The sequence below is a fragment of the Tiliqua scincoides genome, chromosome 1 (genome assembly GCF_035046505.1).
Source record: "Tiliqua scincoides isolate rTilSci1 chromosome 1, rTilSci1.hap2, whole genome shotgun sequence".
In the NCBI taxonomy this organism is placed as follows: domain Eukaryota; kingdom Metazoa; phylum Chordata; class Lepidosauria; order Squamata; family Scincidae; genus Tiliqua; species Tiliqua scincoides.
Genome location: NC_089821.1, coordinates 13,640,058 through 13,657,257, shown reverse-complemented (window position 1 = coordinate 13,657,257; position 17,200 = coordinate 13,640,058). Strand labels below are relative to the sequence as shown.

At 42.6% G+C, this 17,200-nt stretch overlaps 1 protein-coding gene across 1 annotated transcript; it reads right to left on the bottom strand.

Annotated features, from left to right (window-relative positions):
- Positions 1–3,279: 3,279 nt before the first annotated feature.
- RAD51 (RAD51 recombinase) lies at positions 3,280–15,423 on the bottom strand. Its single transcript, XM_066633606.1, has 10 exons — positions 15,363–15,423; positions 14,093–14,200; positions 11,811–11,948; positions 10,582–10,699; positions 9,831–9,922; positions 9,131–9,225; positions 8,324–8,437; positions 6,361–6,490; positions 6,070–6,191; positions 3,280–4,061 (listed from the first exon to the last, which is right to left on the bottom strand). Exons 2-10 carry the CDS (start codon positions 14,177–14,179, stop codon positions 3,938–3,940), a joined length of 1,020 nt encoding a protein of 339 aa, XP_066489703.1. The 5' UTR covers positions 14,180–14,200; positions 15,363–15,423; the 3' UTR covers positions 3,280–3,937.
- Positions 15,424–17,200: the final 1,777 nt, after the last annotated feature.

The window sequence follows — 17,200 nt, the reverse complement described above, 5'->3', positions numbered from 1 at the left end:
CATATCTCGATGGAAGAACAGATGAAAATGTGACACTTCAGAGCAATGTAACAAAACAAAACAAAAAGTGCACCAAGTTACTTAGTACTTCTACTTTACTGTACATATCCATAATCTGTACATAGGTGACTTACAGCTTAAATAGAGAACTGAAATTAATTTTAATATTAATTAAATTAATATTAATTAAATTAATTTTAATATTAATCCATAAATATTCCTCAAGACCTGCTGCACAGGCTGTGGTTGAAATCTGTCACATATTTGAGATTCTTATGATTAGCAGTATTTGACAGCTGCTTGGCTTTGCCTAGCGTTTGACATTTAGTTTGTTAATATTCAACAGCCAAAGTAGTATGTAATTTTTGACTCCATTTTGATAACCTGCATTTTATAAGCTGAGTTCCTGTAGTTTATATGTATATAGTTACATACTCATGATTTGACAGCTGAACTCTAACAACCTCTTTGATGTTGATATCCAAAATCAGCCCTTGCTTGATGTGTGGAAAGATTCCAATTAATTACACAGGCCTACAAAATTGAGGGTTAGAAAAGTTTTTTTCCAAACTTTATGGTGGTTTGATATGAATTTGGGGTGCCAATTCCAAAAATGGCATCTGTTTTGCCCTGTCTAGTGTTGGAGCTATAGTCTCATTAGTGAATGGTTCAAGCAGCTTCCTCATGAGGAAGCTATGGTGTAGGCTTCCTCATGAGGAAGCTGCAAGCCATTCACTAAAGAGGCTATACTATATCTCCAAAACTAGATGTGATAGGGCAAAAGGGATGCCATTTTTGGGATTGGCACCCCAAATATACCCAGGAATTGGTGCAACCAAAACAAAATGTGTGTTGGCCTGTGTTATTTGCATTGGGCAGCCACCTCATTTTTACTGATACACAGACATCTTTTCCTTAACTGTATGAGCTATACTAAAGATTGGACAACAGTTTTTCTCAATCATTTGCTATATTTGACTCAGTACTTCAAAGAATGTCAGGTTATGAAATAAACTACCATGATCAGAATGGAGGAAAATAGGACACGGATTGTCTTTGCAATGACAGCTCAAACCGTGCAACACAATTAAGCCCCTCTCACAATGTCCCATGCAGATACCAATCTCATACTTTTCCTGTCCTACTAAGCAAAGAAAAATGCTTAACAGATTGTATTAGTAACATGATTTGGACTCAGAGCAATGTACAGTTATTTCATCTACAGGACACCTGCCAATAGAAAGTGTGGAGAACCAAGATAGGCTTTTATAAAATATAGTCCATGATTACAGCCTGGGTAGGATTACCTTGAGGCATATGCAACTCTAATTGATGTATTAAGCAACTGCTTGCACCAAATTATTAGCAAAATTAAAAGATTGATGGTATGAATTATTAGGCTCTATATGTTTACAATTACATCCACATATGGAAAAAATTAACATATGCTTCTGAAAGCTGGGCAAGGAACTAGACTTCTCTGGCCACACACAGTGACAAATTCAGCCAACTCTTTGCCCGCAAACTTGTTACAAGATGTGATTTTTCTTTCCAGAAATGCGAGAACAGATTTCTCAAGAGCACAAGACTACCCATTTGTTCCTCCAACTAAGAGCCTGGCATAGTTCCAAAGGCTCTGTGGTTCCTCTACATCTCATGTATATTAGGCAGCATTTTAATTTTTGTACAACATGTTAATTGTTGAATCTGTGGTGTTGCCAGTTCTCCTGGATATATACAACAGATGTGTTAGACCTCCAAAGAGTGGCAACAAGGTGTTCGTGACTGGTAACTAGACTAGTGTACTGAAGCTGTTTGGCTCAGTTTAGGCAACTGCAGGCCAAGTCTCCCCTACAGTTGTCAACTCATGCTCAGTGCACGGAGTTTTGATTTGCTCAACTTCTTCAGACTTTTCTTACTTTGCTTTTAATCGGCATTTCAAATTATCATCGCTAAACTTACAAGTTAATCTTAGTTTAGATTGCATTGCGACGATCTTGAGTACGTGAACTGTCACTTAGAAACGAACACTAACTGTATATTGTGTAGTCTTTTTTCCCAGTATGGGAGCTGGTCTTAGATTACCATTGTGCATGAGAATGCACCTTCTGAAAAGATAGCATTTCCTTCTGAAAATGGAACATTTCTTGCATGTGATTGAAAGCCCCTAAATTGGAGCATAGGCCAGAAGCCCCCCCCCGCCCCGCGCGCACGCAAAGGTAGGCATACCATGGTGCAGAAACAATACTGCCTGTGCTTGGCCCCTGATTACCTTCCCCAGCAGTTACAGATACACATTAAGATGTGGAAACTATTGGGCTAGCTGGGATCTGATGTGCTTAATGAAAAAATTTGACCCCTAAAAAAATATCCCATGCAGATGCACACTGGCTATAATACACTTTTGCAGGTCATATTTTAGAAGAGATCAAAGGAGAACTGATGTTCTGTAACACACTTTGAATGTTTTTTGTTGAAGAGCAGGATATAAATATTCTTAACAATAAACCAAGAAGTGCTGTGTATTGCTTTTGCCCATGCTATAAGCAATTTGTTTCCACTGTGGTGCAGAAGAAGGCCTCAGTCAGAGGTATGGTCAGATATGAGGCTATTCTAGAGGTTGTAGACAAGCTCAGGAGTTTCACCAGCTATAAATGATCAGGTGTAAGTCTGAGAACATGTCAAAATTCTACATCTGCAGCTATCATTGAATTATTTCCCTGTAGAAAAATATGAGAAGGTGGAACACACAGTGCTCTTCCATGTAACTATACAAGATTTGTGTTACACATTTTGTGAAACATCTTTGTGATCAAGTCACCTCTGTTCATTTTAAAAGAAGTTTCATTCTTGCAGACAAAATCTGAATCTGCACTGCATGTTTAAAGCCCAGAGGGAATGTTAGATGTGGCTGCAGCCTTGTTTCCTCTGTTAGGTCCTCTTCTGGCTTGTCTTTTTCTTCCTCTTCATCACTCTGTGCTGTGAGAATTCTCCAAGCGTGCAAGTAGCAAACACTGTGGCTCAAAACATGCAAATGAAACATTTGTTGGTTTACATAATTTACCCAGAATTCAGATTTTTAGTCCAGAACATGACTAATCCAGGATATATATAAGTCCTCTGCCATGACCCTTCTTTACTTCCCTTCATTTTCATATTTGTCTAAGAGTAACAAATATAAGAAAGAACACAAAAGGCAGCAATCTCTACAGCCAGCAACTAGGTGTAAGACTAACTTTAATCAATCTTAAATGTTAGCATAAATTTTCTAGGAAGTATTTACAAAGTAGAAGATATGGTTTGCTGTACACCTCATCTCAACTATACTTTCATAAAAATGTCTAGTCTTTGTTTACCCTAGCAAGAAAGCCAGCTGACATGTCTCCATTTACTGCTGTGCAAATAGATCAAGAAAAATAAAGTTTCAACAAGTTTCTGTTCTGGAATTGTAGTCATCAGTTCAAACAAATTTTCTGCTCACTAGTTCAACCGAAAGTCTTCCATCTGAACTGACAGCTGTCTGAACTTTAGAACAGTCAAATATGGTCCTAGTTTCTTTAGATAATATACAAATTGTTCCATTTTATGTTGTCAATAATAAAATCAAGGAAGCATTCAGTGTTTTACATACTGCATCTGTGAACTTTGCATAGCTCGGAGTTATCACCACATTATCCTATTAAACAATGGAAGGATATAATGTAGCAATCAATATTAAGAGATTTGCATCAGCAAACAGTCCTTCAGTGTTTTGTTTTAGTTGAGTGCGGCAACATCCACAGGGGATAGAAAACTTCTCCCAAGAAGAATCAGATGTTCAGTCCACGTATAACTACTTTATGGCAGCTTCTTCCAGCAATCACAGGAGAGTTATCAGCAAGTGGATCGTATGGACCGGATACTGTTATTGCAAATTGAACACACTGAGTTGGGTTCTTCAGTCTTTAGCATCCCCTACTCCATCAGCATTTATAGCAAACATGGCCTCTGCTTCAGGAAGGCACGGTGAGTCATAAATCTTGCATATCCTGGTTTCACCCCGTCCTTTCCTCAAGTATAGCCTGAAAAGGAAAAATGTGCTTGCTCAAATTAGGACTGTTAATAAATCAAATAAAGTTATAATACAGCTTCCATTTTGTTATTTCTAAATTTATACTTCCTCCCTCTCCCCTCAATTACCAGACATGAAGAAAAATGGGCAGGTTAGCAAGAGGACAAGGTTGGAAGGAAGCAACTCCTGCAGGACCCTCTTCCTGGGTGAGAAGGCAAGTAGGTGCCATCAACACACAAGGACTCCCAGTTGAATTTGTGGGGTTCATCCCCATTCTTTGCTCTCTTCCTTCAAGCCTTCTCTACTCTGCAGCACCAATTCCTCACGCCTACAGAGGAATAGGCACATGGAAAACCTCAAATGCATTTAAAAGGGGGAGAATGTTATTACAAAAATGCTTTCACCCATTTATCCTGTTACAAAACCACATTTCTCGCCTTGCTTCCAACTCCAAGCGAGAAGGTAGGGCTGGGACCTGTTTTGGTACTGAATTTCCAAGGCATTTTCTGTGCCTTGGAAGCACCAGAATGACAAGTCCCAGGCTCCCTTCTTCATAGCTGGAAGGGGAGGAGAGTGGATTGTCACCAGAGTTTGCCTCAAAAGCACAGTACAAACACTTCCAAAACACACTGCAACTGCGGTGACAAACCCTTCTACTTTCTGATTTCCAAATTTGGGGAGATGGCTGGAGTTTCTCACACTCAGAGCTGCTGCACATTTGCTGTGACAATGGCATTTGCAATACAGAGAAAAACTCTTTGCGAATTAAGCGAACTTCCTCTAAATACAGCACTATAAAAAAAAATACTGTGGGGAGTCATGCATCTGCAGCACCACTTGTCTGGCTTTTGCCCTCCTTTCCACCCAACCTGCCACCTTTAACAGATTTGGAAGGAGTGGACCTGACTTGTCACAGAACTACACTAGGGGAGCAGGTCTCGCTTCCCCAGCTTTGGCCTCAGAATGCATGGGAAGAGCCATACAACTGTCAGTCTCACCTGACTCCATACTTTCAGAAGCAGAAAAGAAGGTTGCCCTGTTATAATTCCCAGCTCAGAAACATGCAGGAATGCTCAGGAGGCTACAAGCCCAGTGAACCCTGGTTTACAGACTTCACAACATACTGAAGCCATGACTCAGGGCTGTTCTTTCCCTTTCTTGGAAAACAGAAAACCACCTGATGAAAAGCCTTCTGTCCTTGAAGAACCAAATGTTCTTTAGGGCTAGAAGAGAAAATTGAGGCAATTCTTACCACACATGGCCAGGCGTGTGGTTGTTCAAAAGCTTGTATGTTTATTCAGTCATATGCAGTACAGCAATTTTACTTTGCAAGTAGAGTCTTATATGATGTAATAATGGTACCTAAGCCCAGTCATGTGGATCATCAGATTATTCTAGTGATCTATTGCAATCAGTCCAACTGCTCCAAGTGTCCCTGGTCAGCAGTCCCATTTCATGAGAACTAAATCATGAATATTTTTTAAGCAAGCTAATTATAGTCAGCATATACTAGTGTAGTGCATGAAAATCCTCTCACCTCAACATTAGATACATACACAGTAAATCCTTATAATGATTGTATGCATACTCATGATTAAATTGTCATGAATGCCTTCCACCAGTTCACCCTGGTAATAATGAACTTTGCAAGTGCTATTTAGTGTCTTCATGACCTTAAAGCAGGGCTTTTCAAACTGGGGCATCATGATGCCCCAGCCTGTGGGCCCTGGCCTCTGTCCCCTTAAGGGGTGGGAGCAGCAAGGAGGCAGTAGCACGATCCCCAGGATTGCGCCGCTCAGGGGGCTGCAGGGGCTTGGCTGCACTTACCAGAGCCTCTCAGGGGTGTGAGGAGCCCTGCACAAGTGTCTGCAGAGCTCCCCTTTTAAATTTTAAGCAAGGAAAATAGGCAACATATTATTAAGTTTCCACATTGAAAACTCAAGTCTTAAGAATTTCTAGTTAGTGAAATGGCAGCCTACAGTCTGTGCAAATGAAAAAACACTGATCTACTAGCTTACCTGGTTGTTGAAGCATGTGCAATGATATTTCCTCCAATAGGCTTCTTGGGATCTGCAGCAAACATTGCAGCTCCATCTACTTGTGCTACCACCTGGTTTGTGATCACTACTGCCACACCAAACTACCACAGAAAAGGCATATGATTAACTGTCTGTCATAAATGACAATGAAAAATAGCAGACTTGCAGATGATCTGTCACTTTCCTCCATACAAGGGTTTACAACAGTCATATTCATTCCTAGGCTAACTGAAGAACACTGCAAATGACAAGTTCCTAGTAACAGCTTACCTCATCTGCAAGGCGAAGCAGCATGCGCAGAAATCTGGCCAAATGCATCTGCCTAGCTGAGAGTTCACCTCGGCCAGAATAATCTGTCCTGTAAAGAGCTGTGGCACTGTCCACTATCAACAAAGCATATCTGAAAAAAGACAGATGAACATTCTTTGCATTCTTTGCTAATCCTGGCCTAAAATGATTGTTCTTGGTTTTGTGCAAGGACTACCATTTAATTATGTATAGTGCCATCACTGTACATGGCACGTTACACAAGGTAAAAAATACAGGTCACTGCCCAAAGGAGCTTGCAATCTAGAAAGTGACACAGGAGAGATAACAGAAAGAGGGAAAGGAATGCAGGCAGAGGAAACAGGGAAAGCCAATTCATTTGGTTTTACTTAAGAAAGAACAGGGATTGAGGCATAGTGTCAAAGGCTTCCTAGAAAAGATGGGTTTACAGATGGGATTGGGGAGCAGTTCTACACATGGAGCAGCAAGGAGAAAGGGTGGAGTTGCTTGAGGGACCAGAAGACTTTTGGATGGTTGAAGATGGTGGAGAGGCAATACTGAAGGTCACAGACTGGAGTGTAAAGGGATATGAAAGTCAAGAGGCTATGGAGAGTTTTGAATAAATATTTTGGCCAGTTTAACTGAACAGGTGAATTAGGTAGCCTCGAAGCTAGGATATAGCCAATTGCTCTCTGTACCCAAAACCATAAATGGGCAGAAACCTATGGGTTCACATGTTGAGCCAAAGTGCTCCATCCTGTTCTTTTTACTGACTTGGTTCCATATTCATTAAATGCTACCATTAGGCACATGCTCATGACAGTGACTAATAATCCATGCTGGGCAACTGTCCATCATCCCTCCTCTGATGAATTTTAAGAGGCAACAAGTTCTTGTGATGGTTCTTTTGTGAGGCTGAACAATGGGCAGTCTGATCCTCTGCTGCCCTAGTGCCATCTCTGCGGCTGCAGTGCCAGCGCTGGGAGTTGCAAACATGCCATAAGCAATGTTTGCACCTTCCAGGGAGTAAACAGCACCACAGAGAGGCCTGCACTACCTCGTTGATTCTGCAGTTGGAGCCCTGGTCGCTGGCGAAGACCAGGTAAGTGCAGAGCAGCGTGGGGGCGTGGAGGAGGCATTCCTGGGCTGAGGGAAGGTGGAAAAGGCAGGGGGACTGGCAGAGGCCTCCTTGAATGCAGGAATGTTCCCTTACCCTGAGGGACGACAAGCTTGCACAAATCTAGCACAGGATTCAGCGGTAGTCGTTTGGCGCTGCTACTCCTGTGCTGGATAGGTCTGGGCTCTTGAATGTTTTGTGTAGAGCGCTTGGCTCACACGTGATGCAGTCAAGAAATAGACACTAGTGCTCCTTCTCCGCCATGCAAAGCTTATGAATTGTCCAGACATGTTTGAACCTGGTCTTAACCAGTCAACTCTTCAAGATCATTGCAGAGTTGGGTCAGAGCAGAAGAAACATGTGGGCTCAACTATATCAGTCAGTTACTGTGACCAGTTATCTATGGGAACACTCATGCTGAATAATTACATGAATTACTTCTTTTCTGAATAAGCCTTGTGTGTCTAGGAATACGTTCAGTTAAGTCCTTAAATACGTATTTAATCTTCTAGTACCTCACACATTAATGCCATTCCCCCCCCCCATAAATGCTACATAAATCAGGCCTGAAATTATTTAACCCTTCTCTAAACATTTTCAAAAACTGAGAATTTTCTCAGAGTAAAAAACACTGCTGAAAACAGGTTAACCCAATGTAGTGATAACTGGCTTTTTCAGTCTTGTCATCAGAGCTGCTTTAGTGAAATAAACCAAAGATGCTTTAATGTTTTTTCTTTCTATATTTACAAACAATGAATAAACAATGCAACTGCTGAGCTGTGTACCTAGTCAAACAAATATCTTGTTTATTAAAGGATGAATTCTCTTCTGGCTGTGCTAGTCTGTTACCTTGATTCTGTCATCATAGCAGATGCTTGGTAAAGGAGTTGGGTTTGATGGTCCGTGTTAAATCCTCGTGCATATGCCACATTATCCAGGACATCACTCCCAGATAAGCCATACCTATGGAAATATAGCAAATGACAGATCATCTGATTCTGTTTTGAACAAAAATGGCAGGCAATACAGTACAATCCTTGTCTAAGGATTCTAAGAAAATGTTACATCTTGAACTAAGAAGAGTAATGCCTTCTCCCTTGCCCTTTTATATTACATTACACTCTGGATAAAGTAATTTTTAAGCAAGGAAAATTTCCATGTAGCATATAGCCTTCAAATTTGTTGCACACAATATTAGTGTTTAATTTCCCCTCCCTATCCATCTTCCAACAACTTCTCACCAAACTGCGCATTATGCAGCTAGATAATATTTTTCTTGTTGATTTAATAACCGGGGTAGACAATGCCATAAGCTGTGTTGTAGATGAGGATTTCTGACCAAAGCAATTCCATACACAACACCATCTCTTGTACTTAACTTTTTGTTCAGCTCTACGAACATTCACCTAGACTTGCAGAATTAGTAGAGTTATAATAATAAAAAACTTGTGCAATACTTACTATTCCTGCTTTTAATCTAACCTGACTAAAAACCAACAACAAACATTTTCAGTGGCATTCTTGTTTACTACAGTGTCAGTACTGAGAAGTGATTCTATTTCACCAATAGTCAGTAGGTGGTGCTATTGCTACACAACTTTCTGGACCACTCTGCATACAGGACCAAGGATAATTTTCCTGAATACAATTACCAACCTCTCAGCCACAGCAAGCAAACGTTCAGGACGAAAGGTGCCCTCAGTGTCAATATACATAGCCTTCCCTTCTCCACCACCTCGATCAATAGGAAGCTAAAAAAACAAAGCAAAAGAAAGCCAGATTGTAACAGTAGTAGTTTGATTTATGGTAAGATTAAAGGTGATTGTGCCTTTCTATAATGTGCATACAACGTTAACTTTTTCCATTACTAAGCACTGATGCAGGGTCATCCAGAAAAAGGAACGCAGATAAGAATAAGGAACTAACATTTTGGAGAGAAAAGAACCAAATGATTAGACTGTAACTCATACGGCAAAGCTTGTTCAGGCTGACAGGTAAAAGGAAAGGAGGGAGGGGATATAAGATCACAAGTCACCCTAAAAGTAAAACATGTTTTACAGCAAATCAGCTAGATTTTTGGGTGCATTTTCCATGTCACTATGAAAAGGGGTGACGGGGGAGGAGATAGCAGGAGGAAGGGGTGAATATTCTTGCACCCCTTTCCTCTTTGCAGCTGTTCAGCAATGATCACAATTTCACACACAGTTCTACCAATCATCTAGTTCAACTCTCAGTACCTACACTTTTCAAGCATGAGGAGGAGCCCTCATTTTGTTCAAATACCCAGCACTGAATGATCCACAGTTTTGCATGTGCAACACAGTACTTGATATGAATTTGAGTTTCAGTTACTTACCTGACAGGTTACTGCCAATGTGTGGCACAACTGAGTTTTTCCTGTGCGGAATTCTCCAAACATCTCTGTTATAGACCCAGTTTCTATTCCTCCTACACAAGAAATGCAACAGATTTCAAGATCACTTCAATCATATGTATTCTTGAACATTTATGTACCTTCTTTATGCTTTCAAGATGACAACCAAAATGGTGAATATAAAATCATAACATAAGCAAAATAAAATTAAAAACCTTATACATACACACGCCCCCCCCCCCCAGGGAGTAACCCTCTCTAAACACAATAGGACATAGCTCGAAGTAAAGATAAACAGGATTGTGTTTTAAGGGACAACAGGTCTTGGGCACAAGATATGCAATGGACATAAGCTGGACAATGGAAGGATACAGCAAGTTCGTTACATCAGGTTACCATTATGAAAAAAACATAGCCCCATGTCAACAACGATATAAAGATCTACGTACGGCTACTCTTTATATGCTTCTTTACTGAATGACGTTAACTATATAACTTCCCTTTGGAATATGATGTACATGAATAAAAGATTAAATGTTTTCATGGCATAGCGACAGAGTTGTCAAGAACTCCAGGATCTTTTCCTTAATCCTGAATTAAACATTAAAAGACTGTGTGATTTCAAAATAAAAGCCCTCTTGACACTATCATGTCAAAAAATTCCCTCCCTTGCCAGCAAACTTGGATTTGTATTTATTATGTAAATACAAGAACAACAAAGCAAGATGTGCACCTTGAAGGAGCTTATCAAGTTCTTTGGACCCAGTGGTGATCTGAATTATCTCTGACCTCCGCTGATGAAACTCTGTTGCTGTGGTGAAGCCCATTGGAACCAATTTTGCTGCTTCTGCCTGAGAAGAGTAGTAAGTTCAAAGGAATCAATGTTAGAACAAGCCTGCATTCCCAGCAAAGGTACAATGGGCCCTCCATATCTGTGACTGGAAGGGCTGGGAGGCCTTCTCCCTGCACCACAAAACCCCCCCACCCCACTTCTGAAATGCACTTCAGGTTTGCCAGAACACCCCCCCCCCCGAGTTCATTATCTGTGGAATTTGATATCTATTGGAAATGGATCCCCTATGGATACAAAGGGCCCACTGTATATGCTTAGAAAAGCCACTGTTTATTGGAAGTACAAAATAACAGGGATCTTTGCCAGGCGGGCAGCCCAATCCTGAGCTGCCCGTTGTGCCAGGACTGTCATGGCACCCTGCGTGCAACAGGGCAACCACTGGCAGTTCCTCGGGGAAAGGGGACTTTTGTCCTTCCCCCAGGTATGGCAAGTAGCCCCTCAATCGGGCTAATCAATTCTGCAGCAACCCTTGGGCTGCCATAGAATCAAGAGCCTCTGTGTCGGGCCTGTGGCCTGACATGGAATCTTTGGATGCGGAGGAGCGAAGCTCCTCCAGTCCTGCCTCCCTCCTGCACCCTCCCCTGGCACGCCTCCTCCCTGCCCCAGAACGCCTTCTCCCTGCCTCTCCCCACACCTCCCCACTGCCCAGTGGTTCAGGTGACCATGGAGCAGCAGCGGTCCACTGGCACTAGCCCAGCACCAGCCAGCACTTAGCTAGCACCGGTGCTGAGGGCTACAGATGTGCCTTATGGTACATTTGCAACACTCGACACCGGCAGTGGACCGGCTCTAAGAGCTCAGGATTGGGCTCTGAAGTAGCTAACCAAAAGCAGGTAGAAATGTTCTGCTTGTGGAGAAATGCTCTACTTATGGAGAAATGCTCCATACCCTGTGGCAGCCCCCCAAAAGCTTCACTTTAGTTCACTTTCACACTATTGTAATATTGTAAACTTTCACACTATTGTAATACTATCTTCAAAGCATATTAAATTTGGAAAAAATTCCTAAATTTGGAAAAAAAAGACAATGAATATCTTTCATTGTAATGAACAGACATACAGCCATGTAATTATCACATATTTTCACCTTAACTTTCAAATATGATTTACCAGGATTTTGTCAGCTTTGGCTTCACTGATGCCTTTAATATTAAGCAATTCTTTCTTTGGTGCATAAGCAACAGCTTCAACAGTATGAAATCCAGCTTCTTCTAACTTCTTCACATCATTTGCATTAATGCCACATTGCTACAGGGAAGAAAATATAGTTATTTAAAATGAAATATTTAGTGTAAAACTTGAAGTGTTCAAACTTGTTCAAACTTACATACAATCATACTTCAATTCAGAGCTCATTAACTACACTGTCTACATTATATCAGCTGAAAAGGATACTTAATGCATATATAGATGCACTTGGCAAATGAAAACAAGAACAAAAAACAAACAAAAACAGTTTATAAAGCACAGGTGATTTGGCCCACCATTCCACTTTCTAATACATGCCTGCAAGATGGAAGAATGAAGCCAACTGGTCTCAGTTCCTGCTATCGCTTGTAATTTTTAAAGAGACAATACATTTTTTCTAGATGCAAGGAATTTTCAAGATTTTTGAATATAAACAATTTTAGCTTTACACGCTGACTCAGGAACATAACCCTCAAGTAAGACAAGAGGCAACTGTATAAGCACGCTTAAGAACTAGGCTGATCTCAATCACGTTTTATTTCTAGGCTGTATAGATAGGTACGTCAGGAAAGAACAAAAGCTGTTCATTTGTGCCTTGTTAACTCCTGCAATGCCTGTAATTTTAATTGCTGAAATAAAGTCACAGTCTGTTCCAGTACTATGGTTTTAGTATGCTTGACACATTGTGTTCCTCTAACTTTGTGTACAAAGGATACAATCACTAAACTTTTTCTTTCAAACTTGGGCTTCTTTTCTACACTTCTACAATTTTATAATAACTGCATTCACTGTTAATCAGAACTTCTTGCTTCTTATTTAAAAAATTTCTATCACATGACTTTATGAAAGGGTATTGCTACTATTTTATTTTGGTGCAATTATTTTTTCTTTTTTCATCGCTTACAGTGTTTTGTATAGCACTGAAGTGTTGAACTATATGAATATGCTTTTTTCTGTATTTTAAAAATTAAAATTAGTTTGATCACTAGATTTTAGTAAACACATATTTCAATAATTTTCTGCCATTATTTCCAAGAAATCTTAGCAAGATGAAATTGCATTGAGATTAGAATATACTTGATGCTAAAACTTCTGCATGTTAATTTTTTCACAGATTGATCTATAAAAACAAAACCAATTGATAGAAACATAGTATCTTTCTTCCTCAGACTGCAGCTTGTCTTATGCCACCCACTATCAGCAACATAAAACAGGTTTAACATTTTATTTTATTAAAAATAAAATCACAGTATCACTGAATTTTTCATTAGCACAATATAAAACCCACAGTAACCAAGTATTAGGGTTACTTCAAACTTTAATTCTAGATATGTATTTAGGAACAAATTCATGGTGGTGAAAGTGCCTTTTTTACACGTTCCCCATAGATTAAGATGCTACCCACAGCAACTTAAACTGCAGGAGGAGCATTTTTAGTTGAATATGAGGAATAATTTCTTAACAGTAAAAGCAGTTCAACAAGTGAACCAATCACCAAGGAAAATGATAGGTCACCCTCACTGGAGGTCTTTTGGGGATGTCTGAAGCAGACATCTGAAGCAGAAAAAAAATCCTCTCTAAAGCAAGAGGTTGGACTAGATGGCTTTGAAGACCCCTACCAAACATGAATCAGTGGTTCTCAAACTTTTTAGCGCCAGTACCCACTTTTTAGAATGAAAAACTGTTGGGACCCACTGGAAGTGATGTCAAGGCCAGAAGTGACATCACCAAGCATTAAAATTTTTAAAACCCCCCTTACAATTTACTTACATGAAGTAAGTAAATTAAAAGTTTACAATAAATGTAAGTTTAAAAGTTTATTTAAAACAAAAGAACCCTAACAGTGCTGACCTGTTTAAACAATTCCCCAAACATCCCCAAGGCTGCAATCCTATCCACACTTACCCAGGAGAAAGCCCCATTGACTATCATGGTTAAAAGCACATATATAGCAGCCTGTTCAAGGTACAGATATGAAACATTTCCCCAAATGCAGTCACATACCATGGTAGTATCAAGTCTAAAATATTAAAAATAAAATACACCCTGAAATGAATGGTGACCCACCTGAAATTGGCTCTTGACACACCTAGTGGGTTCTGACCCACAGTTTGAGAACCACTGTTGTATCTTAAAAGCCATACATATGACTACCATGAGAACTTTTTTCCAGGCTGTCACTACAGCAGTCACTGACCACATACCTCCAGCCGTGCAATGGGTTGAGGGCCAAAGCTTTCCTCATCTGTTGACAGGTCCGCACTTGTATCACACTGCAGTTGCATAGCCATTGCGCGAAGTATTCAGTGCCACTGTAAAACATAACAGAGGAATTAGATCCACCACTTCAGTGTTTCTCAATGTTGATGCCCTGCTGTACTACCTCACATGGATCACCTTTTCAAAGTACCATCAGAAGTGGCGACCAGCACCAGTTACCATTACCTCTGGGTTGGGAGGCCAGACGCGACGTGGCAAACAGCAGTAAGAGGCTCAGGGTGAACATGAGGGCTCTTTCAAGTATAGAAAAGTGTACTTTGGAGATCTGCCTACAGAGCCAAGCCTCCTACCACTGTTTCTTGCATTGCATTCCTGGTCATACTGCCAGGCAGCAGCAGTCCAGGGGTTCTGCAAGTAGTATCAGACACCACCTCAAGTACCACTGGTTGAGAAATGCTGTTCTACCCTGCTCCAGATGCGACTAAGCAAGCAACAGTTAGAGGCACAGGGTGGATGGGGAGCTTTTTTTGAGCATAGAAAAGGGTGCTGCCTACCAAGCTTCCTACTGCTGTTTGTTGTGTTGCGTTCCTGGTCTTGCTGCCGGGCGGTGGGGGTCCAGGGGTCCTGCGAGTACCACCAGACACCATCTCAAGCACCGCTGGGGGTAGTACCACTGGTTGAGAAACAGTGTACTAGTTTTAAGGCTCCCTTTCATACTAGGGATGTGTAGTGGGTGGGGAGGCAGGGGAGGGCAGGGCCTCCCCACCTGAGTCCTTTGAAACGCGCCGCAGTGTGAGGCACCCAAGCACCCCCAACCCACACGCAGAGCGCGTGGGTTAGGGGTGCTTAGGTGTCTCACACGGCGGCGCGTTTCAAAGGACTCCGGTGGGGAGGCTCTGCCCTCCCCTGCCCTGCTGGGGAGGCTCTGCCCTCCCCAGGTCCTGTCATGGCTCCCTTGCCATCCCCCCCCCCACAGGAAACAAAGCCCCACAGCGCTGACAGGGGCAGCTGCCCCCCCAGGGGCACCCCCCCGCCACCCAGATGAGGCCTCCCAGCCGCCCCCCTCCACACACAGGGAGGCCGCGCGCCACCGGCCCAGCCCCCTTCTGCCCCGTCTCTGCTCAGCCACTTCCCTGAAGGTGGCGGTTGGAAGCCCCCCGCCCCACAGAGGGCGAGCGACCCACAGCGCCCCCACCCACCAGCCGCCGCCGCCGCCGCCGCTTCCCCTCAGGGCCCGCTGAGGCGCTTCTCTACCTCCAGCTTCCGAAGAGCCCGCCAGAGTGTCACGTGACGCTCACGTACACGAGCGGCAGCCACACCCCTCTCGTTCGTTCGCTGACGGCGCAGAGGGTGAGGCGCCTCTTGCGCATGCGCGCGCTGAGGGGGGGTCGTGGATGAAGAGCCGCATTTCGCTCGCGCGCTCTGGCTGAGGTACATCTTGCGCGTGCGCTCGCTGAGCGCGCGACGGTAAGACGGCTCTATGCGCATGCGCCTCGAGCGGCGGTTTGTTCTTGTGGGTCCCTCAGAGCGGCCCTCCAGGCTGGGCAGCACCCACTGGGCTGGGCGTTGACGGCTGGGTCTAGCCGGCAGGTCTGGAGGGAGCCCAGCTCTACCCACCCAGAAGAGGCACCTCCAGAGGGCAGTCAGGATGGGAGCCCAGGTCTACTCAGCCACAGAGGCCAAAATTCAACCCGGAGCTCAGGTCTACCTGGCTAGTTGACCTGGGCTCTGGAGGTAAGGTAGGGCTTATGGCCCTCCCCAACTGCAAATACCGGATCCACCCCCCACTTGCAGGTGGGTGTGGATAGGGCTCGCAGGAAAGTGAAGGCATTTCTACCTTGCTCTTCACTGGTTGAAAAAGGACTGTGCAAAAGCCGGAAGAATAAGGGGCTATGAATAAGGCTGCAATCCTATCTGCACCTGCATGCAAGTAAGCTGTTGCCTACTTACTTCTGAGTAGTTATGCATAGGATTGGCCTCTAACTGAAACAGCTGCAACAAAATAGGAGGATGTGGTAGGGGCACTTCAGAACAATATTTCCAACCTGGGATCTGTTCCAATAGCAGGTTAATCCTTTCCCAGCCCAGACACAGCTGGAGCAGGGTAGAACAGTGTTTCTCAACCTGTGGTATAGGTACCACTGATGGTACTCACAGAACCCCTGGACTGCTGCTGACTAGCACCAAGACCACAACTGCAGTACAACAAACTGCAGTAGGAGGCTTGGCAAATTGGATAAAGGGAGGGCGCCAGAATGAGGTCTCTTGTTATATGGTGTGCTCCCTGGGGCATTTGGTGGGCCGCTGTGAGATACAGGAAGCTGGACTAGATGGGCCTATGGCCTGATCCAGTGGGACTGTTTTTATGTTCTTATGACAACATCTGGAAAACTAGTCTGAAGCTGCCTCAAGAGCTTGGAGGATGCAAGGTTTGGCAGCCAGTATAAGATTGCACTATGAAGGGAAACACCTGAGAAAATGGAGGGTTCTATAACATTTTCTTATGGAACAATATGTTAAAACCTCATTGAAAAATGGTGCTTATGTTCAGCTTGCCTATGTAGGCCATCTTGAAGCTGAGAAGGGCAATACATAAATACTGCAATAAATATTTGTTTTCCAGTATTCAGTAAAATTTACCAATGTCTTGAAAGTGTTACAATCCTGTCCCTCAGTCTTTCAGAGAGGAAGGAGAACCACTGCAGGTTGGTCAGGCAAGCTACCCTAGTGGTGGGGTCCAGCAGTGGTTTCTGCAGAATTAAGGCTAATTTGAGTGAAGAGGGGAACTAATTAGCTTAAAGTGGGCTTAAGTTCTATAGGTAAACCTTGGAATGGGAATTTAGCACATCAGTCTTGGATGGTTAGTGTCACACTAGGATCAAGGAGACCCAAATTCAAATCCACTAGGCAGGCATGAGGTATGCAAGATGACATTTAATCAACCATTTAGTCTAATCTACTGTGCTCGTTTGATAAGATAAAATGGACAAAGACAGACAAATGGCATACTGAGTTCCTTGAAAAAAAGGGGCAAGATAAAATGTAATACACAGTATACCTCTGTAGGAATCACTGAATTTTAAGTGAACAAA